The following is a 21,485-nucleotide window of genomic DNA, read 5'->3' as shown; positions in this document are numbered from 1 at the left end:
GACAAGGTCCTCTCCTTGGATACTAGCTGCAGGTAGACTGTCAATACATCGCACATGTATTACCAAGCAGTGTTTGTATTTAAGCTTACACACATTCACTCCAGCACTCTACATCATTTGTGTGTGAAATGTGCACTGCACTTTTGTCATGTTGCCCATATTTCATACATAAATAGGCTGATTATGTCCTACTGAAATCTTAGCATGTTGCCCATTAGAAGTTTTAAAGCTGTAAATGTTCCAAGTTTCCTCAAGGTCTTAGCCACTTCTTGGCAGTCTGCCCTGTGTAAAGTGAAATCTAATGATCTCCACCTCTCCCAACCTCTGGCCATCTGCACCCAGTGGGTCGTCTTGACCTGTGACCCTTTCTCCTTACAGACTGTCACTTTCACTCTTTGGTTAAATGAAGCAGCAGCCAAGTTTGGGTAATTTAAGGTTACTGGCTTGTCTGAGTTAATATAGTCTCTACCAGACTCCCGATCGCTGGAAAATCGTAGAAATGGAACAAATAGAGAGGAATATAACCGACCAGGGAACGTAGATCGCGTGCTGTTCCCTGGCCAGTTATATTCCTCTGGCAGAGTCTGGTAGAGACTAGAGTTAATACACCGTTATACTGGATGCAGAATTTTATTCTTTGGTCAGGATATGAAGTTTACTAATTAAACACAAAGTTACCGGTACCGTACTGGGTATATTTTTCATCAAATCTAATATAATAGAATTGTTTAACATGCATTAGTCAGAATTTTTTAATGTATGAATTTGATATCCTAATCTGTTTCCCTTGCATCTTCTTTGAGGATTAAATGGTGATGAAATTGACATATATCTCATCTGTTGATTTTATTACAGCATGAAGGAGCTGGATGACGTTGACCCTGCAGACAGAAGACGAGAAGACCTGTTTTACGTCCCCCCTGAGCCGCGGATAGGTCCGCTCTTCCACATGACGGACAAAAATGACACCAAGTTTACCTTCCGACAAAACCCTAACTGGAAAAACTCGGTGAGTTGGTTAGACCTTCAGCACACTGAAGTAGCCATTTTTTTTGCTGGCAATTCTCTATTACATTCTACAGGGTTAGGCAGTATTTATGAGAAGGTTTGTGAAAACAACACCATAGCACTCAAATGTAATTTTTCTTCATTAAAATTTCATTTCCAACTATGATAAACTTTTATCAATAGTTGATTTGAAACGAAATTTGCACATTTTAACAATATTATTCTCTATGGAGTCAAACTGTCCATATACCTTGTAGATAGTTGAAGTAGCATGCTGTTAATGTCAAGAATAAACAAGTCATGGTTCACACTCTGATAGTTAAGACAGTCATTGTATTCTCCTGTCACTCTACTACAACAACCTAGAATATGTCTAGTACTCTTCCTGTCACATACCTAACACAGTATACAGCAACCATCACAGCCACCTGTCAACATACCTGTCCTTTTGAACAATGCCAACACCTGACTAACACCTGTACCAGCACAGACAATATAGCAGTCTTGTACTACTGTACTAACTCTACTTGGTGAGAGCACTGGTGGCATTGACGCAACACTGACCACTACACGCTTCCAACAGTTATGTCAGAAAAACATACCACACATTTATCTGCATGGTGATGGAATATGACTGGGTAAGTCTTATAAAGTGTGTCAATATTGATGTTAGTTACTAATACTGTTTGAATAAGTAAATAGTGCACAACATACAGTAACTCACATGTAGTCTAGTGCTGGGATAAAGTCAGTCAAGATTTTGAAATTTTGCCTCCATAAATCTGCTTAGGATGCAACAAACTACACTCACAATCTTTAACTGATACTAAGCTTTTTTGTAACTGTTACAAAGCTTTTCCTGTACGTATACTACATACACACATGTATGTTTTGTTACTATGCAGTTCTTCACAAGTCAATGCTTCATATGATTTACTTTACAGACATGTCCGAGAAGTCTGCAGAGAAAAGCCTTCTTATCAGAGGAGTTTGGTCCAATCTTCAGACCTGACACACAGATGGTGATTAACAGCAAGTTGTTTAATGTAGACGAATACTGGAGAATGATGCCTTGGGCAACACCGTTTGGATACAAATACAAGGAGAACATCACGTATGAAGGTAAGAACAGTCTATGAGAGTATCCTAAAAAGGAAATTAAAGAATGTTGCAAGAAAGTAACATGAAGCAGCTATTATGTATTTTTAGCATGTAGCTACAGCAAATTTGTAGTTGTTTGTCCATCATTGTCAGTTATGACCAAATCATCATGTCAGGCACAGTGGGCCATCGATATCATCACAGTTATGTATATAACATGTAATATTTATGTTAATATTACATGTAAAGCTCTTCAAAGCAGCTTTTAATGTGACAGCAAATTTAGTGAACATGCAAAGAATGTTGAAATTGGAAGGACAATTGTGACTGAAGATGAGCCTCAGAGGAGTCATGTTTCATGGATAAAGTTTTACAATCTTTATTAATTTAATGGCTTTCTGCCTTCTGTTCAACAGAGGTCCGAGATGTGCTGAACATGTTTCCAGCGGATGATACCATCTTCAACTTTACGGGGAGGAGCAGGCCCCAGTGTATAACCTGTGCCGTGATTGGCAATGGTGGGATGTTGAACGGCTCCAAGAATGGGGAGGAGATTGACAGGCACAACTATATCTTCAGGTACAATCATGGATACCTCAATCTGTGCTAGTACTAGTATGTCTTTTCTTCATTGCTTGTGCTTAATTAGCCTCATTAAAATAGAAATTCTACATCTTATTTTCTGTTTATGAAATATTTTCCAGAGTAAATCACGCCCTCACTAAAGGGTTTGAAGAAGATGTTGGCAGTAGGACAACCCACTACGTGTTCTACGACCGCTCTCTTGTTGGTGTGAAGGCAGATGACTACCCTATCAGTAAGGTTAGTCTGTAGAACATATGTTAAAGCAGCTGCTGTAAATACTGTAGGCAGGTAAAGGTTACTCCCTCTTATCATTTTTGTACAGAAAACTATGTGAAAATTTGACAGGATATGCTTAGAAAATTTTCTGTGATTTTCTCTATAATGTTGAGTCAAGATGAATCAAATTCTTGCAGGATGAAAATTGAATTCCTCCTTCATCCTGCCTCCAGATTTGTGTAAAGTATGATTGTGCATTCTCTAAAGTGAACATGTAAGCAAACTGTGTCATCCTAGATTTTTTTTATGCAGAACAACTTTGAATGATTTGCTAAGCCTGTTGTTTCTTTCTTTCAGGACATCACATATATATTTGTGCCATGCAGAAAGGCAGATTTTTCATACCTCAAGTCTATAGCTGAAGGCAGAAACAAGTTTGCAGTGCCACCAGAAAATGTCCGAATCGTCCACCCAGACTGGATGAGATACGTTCACTATGTGTAAGTACTGTTTTGTTGTTCTACATGCCATTTGTTTCTCACAAAGAAAAAGGTTTTGACCTTTTATGACTCAAGTTTTGCCAAAAGCAGTCACTGAAGCAACTGGATATGATCTTGGGAACATTCGAAAGTCATTTTCCAGTTGCTTAAGTAACTGCTCTTTGGTATATCTTATTACCTGGATGTCTAACCTTCATTGACGACTCTGGTTGCTTACTTACTACTTACTACTAACATCTAGTTTCATCTTTCCCAGTAAATTTTTGGTTACTTAAGTCTTGTTACAATGTTTATGGTCCATGCTTGGAAATTCGGTGTCTTTTTTTGTCAATTTTTTTCACTTTACATGTGAGATCTAGAGTCAGCAGAGGATGACATCCTTAAAATGTACTTGCTGTAACATCATTCTGATATCCAGGTTGCTTGAATTAAACCGAAAATTGACTCAGAACGTCTTCCCTTCCCTTACAGGTGGATGAGAGTGAAGTCCTTCCGCCCCACCACTGGTGGCATCATGGTCATGGCAGCCCTCAACTCTTGCGACAAGCTCAGTCTGTACGGGGTGGGATACAACACCAAGTACAGCCATTACTACTACGATAAGCAGTACAAAGCGTTCAAGCCTGTACTTGGAAGCCACGACCACAGAAGAGAGATTAAACTTTGGGACAGCTTAGACAGGGAAGGCCTTGCTTATTGGTACAGAAGAGATGTTTTCTGAGAAAGTTTAAGAGATTATGAGTTGCCCATGGCTGCTTTTTATGGTAGGAACAGGTGGGTTGTTACCCGTCTTGCAATTTTTAATAGTCATGTTCCTTTTATTGTAGGAAAGGCAAAAGTACTCAACTTCTCATTGCCATCTTGCCTGGAACTGGGGTAGCCTTATAAGACTTGTAAAAAAAAATGGATAAATAATCTTTTCAAGGACAAAAATTGCAACAGTGTGCAAAAGAGGAATTTCAAAATAACTTGATAAAGGAAATGGAGGCAATTGTTTCACCAAATGTTTTCAACTTTCGAAGAGTAAAATCCACAATTGATATGTGAGGTGACATTATGTGGTGGTTACAGAAGAGCAGGAATGCTGTTGTGTTGGCATAACTTCAAGTCTGCTAAGCTAACATGGTTTCACCATGGAAATAATTTCTTAAAAATGAAGTACATAATTAAGATGTGTACCTTGCAATACATTATTGAAGTGGGCTTTTAGCAATGCATAATGGGTTTTTGACATAATCCAGGGCCTAGTCTGGACTCAAAATCTCTTTTCAATATTTTTTTGTGAAGTTAGGCATCCCACACATTTCAAACCTGTTGAAACAAAATATTTGCTATATTGAAGCCATTGTCTTAAGTTTCTTTCACAAAGGCAGAAGTAAGCATTTGAATTTGGGCAAATCACACAGGTCCTTTGAGGCTTCACTTTTTTTATGTACCCACTTGAACCAGATATATACTAATTAATCATACCACAGTACTCCATATAAGACGTACTACAATGCAGTGAAAATTGTACAGTTTGCCTTCAAATACAAAATTTCATGTACTGTAAATGTTATTGAATAGAGATTTTTGTACTACCAGTAAGAACTTTTTATATCCACATTTTGTAGTTAGGAACAACAGATACTGCAATCTGATCACTTACATGTAGCTGTGCTTTTGCCGAAGACAGTTTTTAGATAGTGTAGTTAATGATTTAAGGTAATTGTTTTTACCATCAGTATTTTAAAGATATTTGTAAGTTTGATACTGTTTGTATATATTCATCTGTGTTGGTCTCAAATATTATTAGTTTCCCAATGTTTATCACAAATTCTGATCACTAAAACACATAAATGTTGTTAGTAATAATAGATTCAATATCTTGTGCTGTCTTTGTAACTTGTTACATTTTCTAGCTAGTTTGGGACTTTATGTTGGATGTACAATGTATATGTGGATACTTAAAGCTTTATCTATGCAGTAATTTATTGCTGAGGGGATGAAAATCTCCCCAAGTCCGCATTAAATACTTATCAAATATGACATTCACATTTTAATAATTTTAGTTGATGGATTTAGTTAATTGCATTTGTGCCTTATTTTAAAGATTTAGTCAAAATGTTGAAGAAGAGTGACTTATACAGGGGTCAAGATGAGCACAGATGATACATGTGCACCAGATTGGATGCCCTTCTAGATCTGTATGATGTATTTGGATGATGCAGTGTGTTAATTATTGAATATGACACTTCTGCTAAGTATGGTGAGGGACATTCCTTGGATATTTTCATTAGTCTTGGTACGTTTTACATGCAAAAAATTAATGTATTTCTTTAGACTGAATTTGGAAATGATTGCGTTTTGGAAGATTGGTGCTCAGAGTAGAATGTGCATGTAATATAAGCCTGTTGCTAGCAGTACATAGTACTTCCATACACTTCTATGTCAATTATACAAGAACCGTATTGTATCTGTATACAATGAAAATAGAAATAAAAGGCTTGTTTTTCCAGTTATTCCATGAATTATTCTGAACGACAAAAGTTTGTTAAAATTGTTTTCTGATAGTAAAAAAGGCAACAAGGTGGATTTGCTGTAAGGATTGCATGTTTTATTCTGTAGTAAACATGATGCAGCATATCTGAATAGCATAGATGTGGACTAATATTCCACTATTTTCTCTTTCATCATACATGTGTGATCCAAGACAGCACTAAGACTACAACAGAGATGCATACTATAGTTCCAGTTTTATGTCTGCAGTCACATAAGGTACAAAGATGCTGATGGTACATGTACAACATGCACACCAGAAGAGCATGGCATCTGTTACTCTGCCCTATCTGCAAAGTTAGCGTCATCTCCATGCAGCTATGTTTTTGGTTCTTTTTATTCATCTTTTATTAGGAGATACATTTTCTAATGGCCATCTCATTACACAAAACAGCATATATGAGAGCTGCATACATGTATGATACAAGCTTGACAACAGGCTAGTGCAGACCCTGGTACCAGAATTGGTCAGATTTCTTTATAAAGACACGAAAGAAAACTGAAAAAAGTTACGACTACAACTAACACCATCTTCACATCTAACCCAGTTGAAGGCAAGAATAGCTCCATTCACGGAGCACATGGCACTTGGCAAGGCTTACAGGTATCCCTGGCTACTTCAATGAGCCATTGAATTGATATGTTTTCTCATTGCACAAATGGATACAATTTCCACAAACATAAAGTAAACTGTATCAATAAACATAAAGGTGAGTCCCATAGGCAGTGGCTTGATTCCACTGTGTCCAGAGCATGGTATTGGAAGACGGAGCCCATCCCTCTCACCACTTTTACCTCCCCAACAAAGTCACAAAGTCAGGTGCCCATTTTACACCTTTGAGGAGTGACGAAAGTTGATTTAAGTTCCTTGGACACATCTAGCCAGGAATCAAACTTGTGACCTCTCCATCTTGCATGGAGACTCGGCCATTCAATTGTATCAATTGCATCAAGATGTAGCTAGTACTTTTGATAGAAATGATAAGCTGCCAACACTCTACCAAATAATAACAAAAAGTAAACTGGGGAATACAAATGTATTGACTAAAAAAAACTGATGATGATTAGGAGATGCTCAATCTTGTACAACTTTTTTATCCTTTCCAATCAAAATTTACATGTATTGATAGTTTGGTCATGTACATGTACATGTACAAATGTGCTACCAATTTGCCAGTTTGATGTGAAAATTAGTGTCAGTGACAGGTTAAATTGTTTCATGAGAGCTAGCCTTATATCACAAGCAGTGAATCCATTCTTTATGACAAAGAGAGCATGTTTGTTTAAAATATACCGGTATATCATATAGGCAATATGCTGTCAAGGATAAGATGTCTAGGCATATCACCAAGTATTATTATAATAAGCACACTTTCATGAATACATGTAGTACACATACATTCAAGTACATTGTTAAAAGTAGTTGCTGTACATCAGATTAGGTTGCTTAAGCTGTGTTTACTTCTAAAAGCAGTACACATGTAAGATATCTACCACTGCAGAAGAAGTGTATTTCTACAACAGATCTAGAGCCACAGTATCATATCTACCATTTGTAGTGAGCGTACAGTACCTTACACAACAATAGTAATCAGCATCTTTTTCAGAACACATAATTCCTGACCCGAACAAATTCCACTTCATGATGTGTTAAATCATACTGAGCTTACATGCTCCAACATCACTTGTAAAACACCAAGTTGGCTTTTGTTTGTTTCTCCATCAACCATCACAATTGTGATATATCATATTAGCCCTCAAAAGAAGGCTAATACAAGCAAAATACCCCCTCCATGACATGCAATGGGGCATGCCATGGCTAGGTAATACTCATACTGTACAACACCCACATACAGTACAGTCAAGGACTTTGGTACAGTTCACTTCATGAATGACAAAATACCAACAAATTATACATTGTGCATAATTAGCCAAGCCCCTGGCCCATGTCCCTAGCTCCTCGTCTGACATATTTTGCCGTGGCTTGTTTATCATGATCACAAAGCAAGCAATAACAAATCTACTTTACTTCTTGATTTCCACAGCATTTTAGAATATAACTGTTTTTGTTAATTTACTCCACTTACAATTATGTACATTCATACATGGTTTGAAATTAGATATTTCATTTTGGCCTGTAAGTTCAAGTTTATGGCTAACCTGGCCTAACAACTTATTAAAAACCATTCTCTCATTTCCCTGGGGTATTATGAAATTCCCTGGGGTATTATGAATCCCTGTAGATACATGTATAGGCAAACATAAGGCTGAATAAATTGGAGAATCACTTGCACAGAGCTTCAAAGGCTTCAAGTTGCTTCTTGATGTCTTTTCTGTACACCATGGTTAAGGAATCAGTGGGTAATTAGTCTACATTCAATAAAAACTGTACAAGCTTAAACTGTAAAGCAAGGTTGCAATAGTAGAACTGACATAGTTCATGAAAGTAAGTCTTTGTATTGTATTGTTGTCATACTTTGACATCAAAACTACAGACCTTGACAAGTTATGTTACCCATAAAAGGATACATCTGTTCTGCAATCTCCTGTACTGGTTTCATGCTGTTGTTGAGTTCTTCGCACCTTGCTATCAGTGTGTACATGGCCTAGGAAAATGTAGAGATCATTCTTAATTCAAACTTCAGTCAAAATATGTGCATTATCTATTGTTTCATGAAGTAATGGGGAAATACATCATAACTTTGAGGCCTGGATGAAGTCTTTTATAAGTAACCATAAAAGCTATTTATCCTTAGCTACTATCAAAATTAGAGCTGGCCATTGCCCCATTAAGATATTCATAAAGGGCTTAGGTCTATGGGAACATAAGGAGCATGTACAGATTTGATGTGTATCTAATATTAATGACTGACACTTACCTTAACACAAAGATCTGTGGTATCTCCTAGTGACTCCACCATGTCTCTGTGTGTCTGCATACATCCCACTGTAATGGCCGACATCTGAACACACAAAGCACAGCTATTACAGTTGCATGTAAGTCATTTGAGGAATACATTGAGAGACAAGAAGGCCCATATGTGGACCTATAAAACAGCCTTAATTAGTGAGTCTAAAATACATTGTTATTCTCTTCAGCCATAATGTAAATCAATTATCTATTTTCAATAGTCTGGTCTATTCATTAAAGAACCTATAGCTACTATTACTTACACTATGTAGTGTTCCCCGCAGGTTGCCCATCATGATCTCCAGGCTTTCTGACACCTGTTTAGCCTGCTTCTCCAGGTGCACCAACACTCGAGGGTCTATAGGGGGCATGTCAGTGGCTGGAACAGAACAACCATTTGTTCTTAGCATTTACCAACAGGCAACACCAGGCATATGAGTCAACTGTAGGACTTGGTAAAGACCCAGGTGTCATTGTTGCAAAATCCCAAAGGAACATCTATGCAGGTATTGATGATTAGTCTTCATCCATGGGGTTACCAACCATTGTTATTTTCAAAAACAAAGCGTTTTCGGATCAAGACTGTGGTTTCAAACTGCAGTATTCTAAAAATGTTGTAATTTGTACTTATTAGTTATATCTCTAAATAACCTTTTTTGAAAACAAGTGATATACAAATGTAGGTTACCCCACAGGTAAAGGTGAACAAGCATTAGCTAGTCTTGCCCAATTCTCAAGATTATTGATATTGTGCTGAATACAGAAAATTATCAAATCAAGGAGAAAATATTAACAGATCTAGATTCAGATACATTTACATGTAGATCTTGTCAACTTTCAAAAATAACATGTTACATTGACTGCAAATTTGAAATTATCAATGGTCATTTAGTAGAGTAGGAAATTCCCTGCTTTAGATGTGCAACTAGATTATGAGAAAGTTAATGTTCAGTATGTACTTAAATCATTTAGAGAACACTTAAATGGTACTACCGGTATAAAGTACGTACAAGAATTAATGCATAAAGACTCAATACTTATTCTTCTTTTACTATAGAGTATAGTATACTCAGGCAGGAGTAGGCCAGTTTCATCTATTACTAGTAAGCACCAGTATACCTCCACACAAGTATGCTAGCTAATAATAGAGCACCAATGAATATCAAATGGCAAGTGAAAACCTTTTCTACTGCCTACAGCCTCGCTTGCAGCTGCACTGTGCTCTTTTTGCCCAAGGATGAGTTCTAACTCTGGGTCTGAAGGAGACACAGACAAAACAACGATATGGGGGAGGAGGGGTTAGCTTGGGGGAGAGCATTAAAGGCAAAAGGTACTATGTACAACAAGTTTACAAAATAAGGTAGTTATAATGCATGTAATGTAAAAAAAAAAGATTGACATTAGACTAAAAAGGGTAAAAAGCTAGGAATATAGTGAAAAGGGCAATGAAAAATTGATCAACAATTGATTCACAAGAAGAAAATAAGATCAAAATAATAAACTAAAAGTGAAATACATGAACAGGGAATAAATGATTGTAAAAAAAATGCGCTAGTACAGGAGCCCTGACAGAGGGGATACTACATTGTAGTATGAATTTTTTTTACTATGATGAAAAATATTTTTCCTGATAAAAGCCTACAGAAAAAGATAGTTACTACTAGTAGCAATACTTTTAAGGACTACAGTAATAAAATAAAGACACCTGTAATCATTTATCTAAAATGATTCCCTCCCTATCGCTTACCATTGGTCTGTCTGTTTGGGGTGCTCTTCTTGATCTTCTGTGTTAAGTCAGTAGCCACGAATGACACCATGTCCCCCTCCCTGCTCACGAACCCCTGCTGTGCCAGGCCCCACGCACCACCTGCTGCCCCTCTCTCCTCCTCTTTCCTTCCCTCAGTTCTCATGCCTGACAACGGGTCGTGTAGTCTCCTGTACAGGTCTATACTGTTCACTAGGGGGATGGAGTCAGGCCTCTTTGGCTCACTGGCAGCGGCCCCTTCCAATGTTGTAGGTTTGCTCTCTGCTGTTGCTCCTTCCACTTTGCTTCCTTCTTCAATATGCTGTGAGTTGTCATCACTTGTGCTCTCGTCTGCAGCAAATGCTTCGTCAACTTCTTCTGAACTCTGACTTACAGTTCTGTTGCAAACGTTTCCATTAGCTGATGACTCATTGTTGTGTGGATTGGATGTCGCTCCTTCTCTTGCGTCAACATCATCTGTTCCAGTAGAATCATTTTGAACTGGTTTATCCTGTTTTACCATTCTCAAATTGCCAGGATCGTCCAGATGGACTACATCGTTCTTCATTGCCTCTTGAAGTAGCCTGGAAGTCTTTTCTTCAGCCATGACAACTTTGTCCCTTCCACTATCATTCACAGTATCCTGGTCTTCCTTATCCGGAAGTGACTCTGGATCACATGTGGTTTGTTTACCACTGTTGTTTTCGTCAAGACCAACGCGTTTGTTGGCGTCTTCTTCAACAGAAAAGCATTCATCATGTGCACGAAGTTCCGCCATTTTGTTCAAAACGTTCACATCGAATGATTCTTGTTCACCATTTGCATGTCGTTCGGAGAGGTCTTCTCTTTCCTGACTTGGGTCCGTCCTTGGTGTTGACTTGCCCTTCGCCGTCCCACCGGATGAGACACCCGCATCGGAGGACTGGTTCTCGTGTTGTGCTATGATTTCAGACATTCTAATATATGTCAAGCTACTCTTTAGCTCACTTTCTTCTTCCCTAGTCCGTGAGGTTCGCTCTTATACCTCAAATCACAACGTAACGCAAGTCAAACCTGACCAAAACTTGTTTCCGGCGTCTTTTTTCTCGACGGCAACCATCTTGGATTCAGCACACATACAATCTGTAATGTGACCTCTCATTGGTCGGTTTATTTGCCATGACTATAAATTGACCAATCACTGAACAGAAAGGTTCTCGAGATCCGAACCTTGCCCTTTGACTTTTCGTCTGAAATCAGGGCTACAAAACACAAAATACAAACAAATAGATGAAGTCGCTACTCGTGGTTTTAAGACCCTAGCAAAATACAAAATTATTAGCGATATTATATGAAATTGATTTTTTAATGGGAACATGGCAATCTATTGGTTCTAACATTTGAAATAATTATTTCTTTGGCATTTATCGTGTGGGTTTCCACGCCTTCAGTGCTTGGAGGAACTGTTTCGGTGAGCTCGTTTCGGTGTGTAGATGCATGCTGCAAGACTTTCAAGAATCTGTCTCCTGAAGAATCAAGGAAGGACAGGAAGAGCTAATTCTGTTGCGTTACTGGAAATGCCGTGACCTGAATCATAACCGTAAGACTGTCTCCGCGAAGCGTGCAAACCAAAGTGCGTGCATACGATGCAGAGTCCAAGGGTCGCTGTGCTACAGTTCAGCTCAGCCAAGACGTGCTTCATCAGTGTACCCAGTACATGGGTAAAGGAGTTCAAACTATCCCAGGTAATATTTTCAGTACTCAGCACAACCATCATTTTAAACAAAACGGAAATCTACAAGGATTTCAAGTCTGATAAAAGCTCCTTGAAATGATGAAGCAGTGAAGCAAAATTTTATTAGATTCAAATGAAATACATGTTGTATGATTGATTGAAGAACAAACTTTTAAAGACAAAAGTTGATTAAGTTAAATAGAAACTTAAGTTCAAAGTATTATCAACTATCACAACATGCATGAATATGAGTAATTTCTATTATGTTTAGATCAGGCAAAATAACCTAAGCAAATTAGATTATTAATTAGCATTCAGATCAAATTACTAATTAACATATAGATTAATCTTTTGTCTACCACCTTCATTTTGCCTACCACAGCGTCATTGTGCCATTGTAATAATCAATCGTATACCCTTGTAGTTTCAACTTTTAGATGGTTTTATTATATTAGACCAAATGGAATTTTTATAGATGAATGATTACACGTCAGATAATTGTTGTTGTCTATTGCCATGCCCCCAGCTGGAACAGGCAGGTAGTGCAGTGTTTGAAGTGACTGGAGATGGAGGACAGAAGGTGTTTGTCACCTGGTCAGGTGAGACAGTCAGGGACAGAGCCAGGACATCCCTCAGTCAGGAGGATGTGGTGGAGATCAGCGGCATGTACGGCCAGAAACTGGGACTCAAGCATGACCAGGAAGTAAGCCAGGCTTTCAATTTGTCATCTAACTGATGAAGAGACAGCCCCTCCAAATTTCTATGATAAAAGTCCCACACGGACGTCGGATTCTTCCCAGGCCCCTTAACCGACTTGGCCCTTTAAGGTGATCAGGCCAACTCAGCCCCAACATCCTGGTCAATTTGGCCCAACACCTAAACATTATCCTAACCCTAGCCAAGTTGACCAGGGTGTTGGGCCAAATTGATCAGTGTGTTGACTGTTGGGCCAAGTTGACCATAGTGTTGGGTGAAGATGACTGGGCCTTGTTGGTAAAGGGACGAATCATACTAAATGGATTTTGTTCCTGCTTGATAACATGGATTGACTTGTCATGGTGAATGTTTCTTTCCTTTATCACAATGCCAGCAAGTTTTCATCATTATTTTTTTAATAAAAAAAAAAAAAGTTGCACAAGTCCAGACAGGTCTTACCATCATAGTATGTTTTGCCTTTATCCCACAGGTGTTGGTAAGGCTGGTATCTGGAGTACCCAACTGTACCCGTCTGCATGTGGAACCAGTTTCTGTGGATGACTGGGAAATTCTGGTAGGGGATATCAGTTAACTACTAAATGTCTGCCATGGCCAAGCTTTATGTGCTATTTGTATTTTTGGAGATGTTTGTTTGTTTGTAACCAGCATAACTCAGGAATCTGTGTGATGTATGGTTGGTTTGTGCAGTCCAGTCCATCCAGTCTGATTGTTTTACTGCAATGATATTTTTACGTGAAAAATTTTTCATGAAAGAAAAACAATCATCCATATCAAGTCAAACATCATACAACAATATAAAGTCCTGTTTCACAGGAGTGCGATAATTGTATCAGAATGAAAGATCCTACAGATATCATAATAATTTGCCTTGTGTACATGTGTTGAGGTAGAAAAATCAATGACTTGATTCCTATTTCTCTGCACCCTTACTCTACAGGAACTCCATGCCAGCTACATTGAATCTCACCTGCTGGACCAGGTGCGGGTTGTTTGGACGGGGCAGGTGCTACCTGTGTGGGTTCAGGGGAACACCTGCATTTTTGTGCAAATAGGTAAGAATTATGTAAAATTCTTTTGTGTAAACAACACAGTGATTTTTCAAACTTTCAATTCTTTAACTCAAGTATTTTCTGTCACCATGCAGTTGTACTGTTGTAGTATATTTGATATTCAGTAGTTAATGTCTATATAGATGCTCTCTCTTGCAAACTTTATTTGTTATAAATGATAGTTTAGGTCCTTTTGATGCCAGGACTGGTATAGTTCTGGCAAATAATACAGTGTTGGTAAAGAATTGAACTGTGCATATATATATACATGTAGTATAGTTCAACTTTCCAAAATGTGAGAAATAGCCATAATCTTTTTTTCTTACTTTTTTCTTTACTTAATTTTCAGGGTTGGTGGATCCCAGTGCCCCGTGTGTATGTCTTGGTCAACTGACAGAACTTATAGTTGCTCCCCGGAGCAGAGATGGTCCAAAATCTGTGCAATCAAATCAAAACACCTTCAATGATACCAAACAGAAGATGACCAAAGGCATGTTAAACTCACCCCCTGTGGTGGATAGTAGTACTGATGAGAATGATTTGCATCCAACAAGAACTGCATCACCTGATAAGGATAAAACTAAAACAGAAGATAGTGCAACAAAATCGTACTTTGACTTATTCTGGTCATACCTTCAATCCCTAGTTGGTAGAAAGAGCACTGAAAATGTGCAGAATGTGAATGGAGCTAGTTCAGAAAGACCAGATCAGCATGTTATATGGGACTTTGACTTTACTACCAGAGTACAGGCATTTCCTGACAGGTATATTGAAGAAGCTATGCAGCACAGCACTGCAGAGACAGATGAATCTATGGTAGATGAAGTAGATAGAAAGGCTGAAGAAGGGAGCAAAGGAAGTTTGCACAGCCAGCACATGTTTTCTGGACTTCTCCAGCCAACCACAGTTGTCATCCCTACAGGTCTTTCAGCAAACCCTTCAGACTGGAAGAAGGAAAATGTCAGAACAATTCTAGCAGTTATGACTAAGATGCAGTCTCCTTTAGAACAGCAAGAAGAGGCTAAGAAGAACTTGCTACAACAGGGTGTAGAAAGACTCCCCTTTGGGCAAAATCCTCCTAAAGGGAAGGAATCTAAGAAAGAGGCAGAAAAGCCCAGGAAAACTTTGGCAAGTTCTTTTGTTGTATGTGTGGTTACCACAGCTTCCAATGTTAGAATGGTTGGTGAAAACCCTGAGGGGAATGCTCTTGGAAGAGTTTGTTTGCAGAATGGAGTGGAGTCACAGGTGACAGACTTGGTGAGGAGGCAGATTGGAGTGGGGGTGACATCAAAGGCTAGAATGTCTCCTGTGATGCATGAACCACTAGCTGTTCAAGGAATCATCATTCACCCCCTCCACACACTGGTAAGCCGATGGTTCTGATTCATTTTATCTTTAAGTTAATAGAATGACATTGTGTAGGATCTCACATTGTGAGCCTTGCAAGGATTCATAGTTACTAATAGAAGCAACTTACCTTGCAGAAAGCTTGGTAACATACTGCAAACTGTACTATGTACTGCGGAATGTATTTCACTTTAAGTAAAAGTAGACAAACTGACAATTGTATTAAAACTCGCTTTCTCCCTTGCATTGTCAATTTTGGGCATGCTAGCAAAGTTAGGTTAAGCCTTATATACATATTCTACAGTGTTGAAATTAGGCACAATCATGTCATTGCCACATAGAACTGTCTTTGAAGGTTATTATGTTGAATTTATTGCAAATAGTTAAAAGCCTGTAAAGTCATCCAAATGGACACATCAGTTTGATGAATATATGTCATCATTTGTTTCCATGAATGAAGAATCTGATTTCTCCTCCCCAGCCCCCTAGCATGACAAAGGATATGTTGGTGACAGCTTTCCACCATTGGCTGTCCTGTGTGAGTGATGTGAGCATGCCTCTGCCTGTCACTCAGGGAACACTCATCAGGCTACCCTTGTTCAAAGGTTTGTTCTGGATTGCACGTCTAGTGCTTTTAGGTTGGGGTGATTCTGACAAGCTGCTTGGCTAAGTGTACTTTTGGCTGGACAGTTCATGCCGAAATTTCCCTCACAAATGTTATATCTTCGAAATTCCTCACAGTTCTTTCTGTTTTGAATGTAGTTAGTTTATTATCAAATATAGCTGAACGCAGTGGACAGACTCCCCATCTGTACCAAAGATTGATAGAATGGAAAAAATATCATATCTTAGCTGTCTCACCACATCCTTGCAATACATTGTACATTAGCCAATACAAACTTGGCACCTAAAAGGGTAAACAGGCCCTAGTACAGTGTGTGTAAATGGTTGCAATCAGTATTGCTTGTTACATTTATCTAGCTATCTGGTAATTTGACTTTTTATATTTTCTACAAGACTTGATGGCTGATTGTCTCCTTGTGCTGTCCCCACATCCCACCAAGCCGACCCCCTCTCCAGTCTACACCCTCCTACACCCCGCCATGATTGGTACGATCCGTCTGGAGGTAGGGGAGAGGCTGACGGAGACAAACAAACCCAGCTGGCTGGAAAGGCTTCCGTATGACAGTGAGCAGGAAGTGGATGGGAAGGTTCCCGTCATCCGACTCCAAGATCTTGGGTAGGATTGATACTTAAGATGTATGATCACAGGATTTCATCTGTGAAGGTAGACAGAATGGTCATAGAATTTTTCATATGTGGTCAAATTTTGTCCACTGACAGAATGACAGGTGCTGGCTAAAGCCCTTGTTTCTCTGTTTCTGAATTTACAAATTTGGTAGAGGTAAACTCTTTGTTTTCACATTTGATGATCAAAGCATTCAGTTTCAACCTAGATGTAAATCATGAAGAATTGGAACATTCTGACTTTTATTTCAAAACCTTTTTTCAGGGGAGTTTCAGAAAATGCACAGCAGGCCTTGGATCATCTCACCACCACCCTGGCAGAGTGCCCCCTGGTGTCTCAGCTGAGTACTGCAACCCAAGGTCTGGCCAATGGTGGCTTGCTTCTCTGTGGTGCTAGAGGGATTGGTAAGACAGTTCTTGCCCATGCTCTCTGCAGCGAGCTTGCAGGACTGCCCCATAACACCTACCTTAGTATCATCAACTGCAAGAGTCTGAAAGGAAAGAGGGTGGACAACATCAGGAAGAAATTTGAGGAGGCAGTTGGAGAGGCAACATGGCATCAACCATCTGTCATCTTATTGGATGATCTAGATCATGTGACCAGCAATGCCACCAGTCCCGAACAGGAGATGAGCGGAGAGGCGATGTACAGCAACCACCTGGCGCAGGTGGTCAGGGACATGGTGGAACGGGAGATCCGCGCAGGCACCTGCCTCGCCCTCATTGCCACCTGTCAATCAAAACTCAGCATCCATCCATCACTGATTGCATCTAGAGGCCTTCACATATTTCAGAGCATAGTTGAAATCAAGCCACCCAATGCACAGCAGAGAGAGGAAATTTTACAAGCCATCCTGACTGCCAAAACTGCACTTGACTTGACCTCTTGGGAAACAGTAGACCTAAAAGCGCTAGCTTCCCAGACTGATGGTTTTGTGGCTAGAGATTTGGAGGCAGTTGTTGACAGAGCAATACACAAAGTGGCCTCACAGAAGGCAAAACTGGGACATGAAAATGAAGAATTCATCCTCACAACACAAGATTTTAAGGCAGCTCTTGAAGGATTCGTGCCTTCCTCTCTACATGGGGTATCCCTTCATAAAGCCGAGGACTTGAGTTGGTCAGATGTTGGAGGGTTAGATGACATCAAACACACCTTGATGGAAACCTTACAGTGGCCCACAAAGTACCCAGGTCTGTTCTCTAGCTGCCCACTGAGACCTAGGTCAGGTGTTCTTCTGTATGGGGCGCCAGGAACAGGAAAGACACTCCTCGCAGGTAAGCTGATAGTTGTGCCATACCTCCCATATAAAGTAGTTTTGTTTTCATGGTGACCTTTCCACTACAAATTCATAACACAGCAAATATGCCTTTCAAATGTATTACTACAACTGTACTGCAAAAGGGTGAAAACCATTTTTCCATTAAACTGCAAATAAGTCAATTTGCAGTACCACTCTCATAATCATATACGCTACAAAGTAGATAGCAGTAATGGCAGGTTTAGGAAATCTGAAATGCCTCTATGAAAGATATGACTCAAAAGATGTCTTAGTATGTTGCGATAGAGCCCCCTTTGCTGAAATGGGTGAACAGAAGCTACAGAGGATACAGAATTGGTTTTGAACCTGGTCAAACCTGTAACAATTGCTCGTATTAGCATAAACAACTAATGAGAAAAAGACACACCAGCAAAATCAATATGCTTTTCACTACTGGGGAAAACAGAATTAGCTAGATAGAATGAACAGCAAAAAAGTCCTCATGATCAGCACATTATTCCTTCAACTTCCTGTGGGTCTGTGCATACTATATTCATTTGGTATGCAGCACATGCACCTGAAATGTTTAACTTTCTAATGATTTGCTTGCCCTTGGTAAGGATCCAAACGTAGATAAAGACTGACTTTCCCTTCACAACCTTGCCCCTATCAGGGCAGATGGGTCAGAGCAGGTTATCTGTTAATGGCCACTTTTGCTTCAGGGGTCGTGGCCAAGGAGTGCGGAATGAACTTCATTAGCATCAAAGGTCCGGAACTTCTCAGTAAATACATCGGAGCCAGTGAACAGGCCGTGAGGGATCTCTTCGTACGCGCGCAGGCAGCCAAGCCATGTGTGCTGTTTTTTGATGAGTTTGACTCCATTGCTCCCAGGTAAAATTGTTTTGAACCCCTCAAGGTTTTCTTTTATTTCACCTGAAGTACTAGTACTCTCTACGGCCTCATGATCACCAGTTTAGCCTTTCAAGGTTCAATCTTACAAACCCAAAAATATTCTGATATTGAATCAGTACATTCACATCAAGTCTTGGTTTTCAGTTTTTGTTCTATTCTTTAGTGCCTTGGGTTGACAATATCACGTCATGTGTATTTAATGCTTATATATCTAACAAGGAAAATCAATGTATGATAGCTAATGGACTAAATAAAGTATCCAAGTACCTGAGATGGCATGAGAACAGAGAGTAGCTTGAGAATGGTGAGCTCAGCCTAATGAGTATGGGTCAGACAATGTCATGTCTCGAAACTCTCTCATCGGGACGTGCTATCTTGTAAAAGATGGGTTGATGCTAACCCGGATGTGTCTGCTGAAATAAATTTCCGGGACGTGTTATCAAGAAGATGTTTTCTCACGTATGCAGGAGGTCTGAGAACTCGGATGCAGTGGCCTATGTCATGTTCCAGTTCGTGAATCCAGCAATGTGTTTCCTTGCAATAGGAGGGGCCATGATAACACGGGTGTGACGGACCGTGTAGTGAACCAGTTCCTGTATTATGTGATGTGTTTCCTTGCTATAGGAGGGGCCATGATAACACGGGTGTGACGGACCGTGTAGTGAACCAGTTCCTGTATTATGTGATGTGTTTCCTTGCACTAGGAGGGGCCATGATAGCACGGGTGTGACGGACCGTGTAGTGAACCAGTTCCTGAATAATGTAATGTGTTTCCTTGCTATAGGAGGGGCCATGATAACACGGGTGTGACGGACCGTGTAGTGAACCAGTTCCTGTATTATGTGATGTGTTTCCTTGCACTAGGAGGGGCCATGATAACACGGGTGTGACGGACCGTGTAGTGAACCAGTTCCTGTATTATGTGATGTGTTTCCTTGCTATAGGAGGGGCCATGATAACACGGGTGTGACGGACCGTGTAGTGAACCAGTTCTTGTATTATGTGATGTGTTTCCTTGCTATAGGAGGGGCCATGACAACACGGGTGTGACGGACCGTGTAGTGAACCAGTTCTTGTATTATGTGATGTGTTTCCTTGCTATAGGAGGGGCCATGACAACACGGGTGTGACGGACCGTGTAGTGAACCAGTTCCTGTATTATGTGATGTGTTTCCTTGCTATAGGAGGGGCCATGATAACACGGGTGTGACGGACCGTGTAGTGAACCAGTTCTTGTATTATGTGATGTGTTTCCTTGCTATAGGAGGGGCCATGACAACACGGGTGTGACGGACCGTGTAGTGAACCAGTTCTTGTATTATGTGATGTGTTTCCTTGCTATAGGAGGGGCCATGACAACACGGGTGTGACGGACCGTGTAGTGAACCAGTTCCTGTATTATGTGATGTGTTTCCTTGCTATAGGAGGGGCCATGATAACACGGGTGTGACGGACCGTGTAGTGAACCAGTTCCTGAATTATGTGATGTGTTTCCTTGCTATAGGAGGGGCCATGATAACACGGGTGTGACGGACCGTGTAGTGAACCAGTTCCTGTATTATGTGATGTGTTTCCTTGCTATAGGAGGGGCCATGATAACACGGGTGTGACGGACCGTGTAGTGAACCAGTTCCTGTATTATGTGATGTGTTTCCTTGCACTAGGAGGGGCCATGATAGCACGGGTGTGACGGACCGTGTAGTGAACCAGTTCCTGAATAATGTAATGTGTTTCCTTGCTATAGGAGGGGCCATGATAACACGGGTGTGACGGACCGTGTAGTGAACCAGTTCCTGTATTATGTGATGTGTTTCCTTGCTATAGGAGGGGCCATGATAACACGGGTGTGACGGACCGTGTAGTGAACCAGTTCCTGTATTATGTGATGTGTTTCCTTGCACTAGGAGGGGCCATGATAGCACGGGTGTGACGGACCGTGTAGTGAACCAGTTCCTGAATAATGTAATGTGTTTCCTTGCTATAGGAGGGGCCATGATAACACGGGTGTGACGGACCGTGTAGTGAACCAGTTCCTGTATTATGTGATGTGTTTCCTTGCTATAGGAGGGGCCATGACAACACGGGTGTGACGGACCGTGTAGTGAACCAGTTCCTGTATTATGTGATGTGTTTCCTTGCACTAGGAGGGGCCATGATAGCACGGGTGTGACGGACCGTGTAGTGAACCAGTTCCTGAATAATGTAATGTGTTTCCTTGCTATAGGAGGGGCCATGATAACACGGGTGTGACGGACCGTGTAGTGAACCAGTTCCTGTATTATGTGATGTGTTTCCTTGCTATAGGAGGGGCCATGATAACACGGGTGTGACGGACCGTGTAGTGAACCAGTTCCTGAATAATGTAATGTGTTTCCTTGCTATAGGAGGGGCCATGATAACACGGGTGTGACGGACCGTGTAGTGAACCAGTTCTTGTATTATGTGATGTGTTTCCTTGCTATAGGAGGGGCCATGACAACACGGGTGTGACGGACCGTGTAGTGAACCAGTTCTTGTATTATGTGATGTGTTTCCTTGCTATAGGAGGGGCCATGACAACACGGGTGTGACGGACCGTGTAGTGAACCAGTTCCTGTATTATGTGATGTGTTTCCTTGCTATAGGAGGGGCCA

At 40.3% G+C, this 21,485-nt stretch overlaps 3 protein-coding genes across 7 annotated transcripts in view; 2 read left to right on the top strand and 1 right to left on the bottom strand.

Moving 5' to 3' along the window:
* LOC118415285 (alpha-N-acetylgalactosaminide alpha-2,6-sialyltransferase 2-like) overlaps nucleotides 1-5,869 on the top strand; it is a gene marked incomplete at its 5' end in the record, with an annotated part of 9,345 nt that extends 3,476 nt beyond the window's left edge. Inside the window, 5 exon segments of the mRNA XM_035819774.1 lie at nucleotides 856-1,009; nucleotides 1,953-2,130; nucleotides 2,526-2,688; nucleotides 2,814-2,931; nucleotides 3,268-5,869. Coding sequence (XP_035675667.1) covers nucleotides 856-1,009; nucleotides 1,953-2,130; nucleotides 2,526-2,688; nucleotides 2,814-2,931; nucleotides 3,268-3,414 — 760 coding nt within the window. The 3' untranslated portion in view covers nucleotides 3,415-5,869.
* A 2,142-nt stretch (nucleotides 5,870-8,011) lies between these two features.
* Nucleotides 8,012-11,799, bottom strand: LOC118415283 (BLOC-1-related complex subunit 6-like). 2 transcript variants are annotated; one of them, XM_035819772.1, is made up of 6 exons: nucleotides 10,607-11,796; nucleotides 10,041-10,115; nucleotides 9,123-9,238; nucleotides 8,828-8,911; nucleotides 8,478-8,554; nucleotides 8,012-8,281 (listed from the first exon to the last, which is right to left on the bottom strand). In XM_035819772.1, the coding sequence occupies exons 1-6, from the start codon at nucleotides 11,556-11,558 to the stop codon at nucleotides 8,233-8,235; spliced, it is 1,353 nt and encodes a 450-aa protein (XP_035675665.1). In that variant the 5' UTR covers nucleotides 11,559-11,796; the 3' UTR covers nucleotides 8,012-8,232. The 2 variants fall into 2 exon arrangements, with proteins under 2 accessions (XP_035675665.1, XP_035675666.1); XM_035819773.1 differs by lacking the exon at nucleotides 10,041-10,115 and having other exon boundaries at nucleotides 10,607-11,799.
* Nucleotides 11,800-12,044: 245 nt separating this feature from the next.
* LOC118415281 (peroxisome biogenesis factor 1-like) overlaps nucleotides 12,045-21,485 on the top strand; it is a 17,628-nt gene continuing 8,187 nt past the window's right edge. Inside the window, exons 1-10 of one of the 4 annotated variants that reach the window (XM_035819770.1) lie at nucleotides 12,045-12,327; nucleotides 12,844-13,020; nucleotides 13,504-13,587; nucleotides 13,972-14,086; nucleotides 14,433-15,448; nucleotides 15,912-16,035; nucleotides 16,448-16,670; nucleotides 16,944-17,956; nucleotides 18,663-18,831; nucleotides 20,277-21,018. In XM_035819770.1, the coding sequence (XP_035675663.1) occupies nucleotides 12,229-12,327; nucleotides 12,844-13,020; nucleotides 13,504-13,587; nucleotides 13,972-14,086; nucleotides 14,433-15,448; nucleotides 15,912-16,035; nucleotides 16,448-16,670; nucleotides 16,944-17,956; nucleotides 18,663-18,831; nucleotides 20,277-20,382 (3,126 nt within the window). In that variant the 5' untranslated portion in view covers nucleotides 12,045-12,228 and the 3' untranslated portion in view covers nucleotides 20,383-21,018. The other 3 variants (XM_035819769.1, XM_035819768.1, XM_035819767.1) reach the window with 3 other exon arrangements.

This window comes from Branchiostoma floridae, chromosome 5 (genome assembly GCF_000003815.2).
Source record: "Branchiostoma floridae strain S238N-H82 chromosome 5, Bfl_VNyyK, whole genome shotgun sequence".
Lineage (NCBI taxonomy): Eukaryota > Metazoa > Chordata > Leptocardii > Amphioxiformes > Branchiostomatidae > Branchiostoma > Branchiostoma floridae.
Note: the sequence above shows the minus strand (reverse complement) of the source record. Positions and strands in the feature narration are given on the sequence as shown.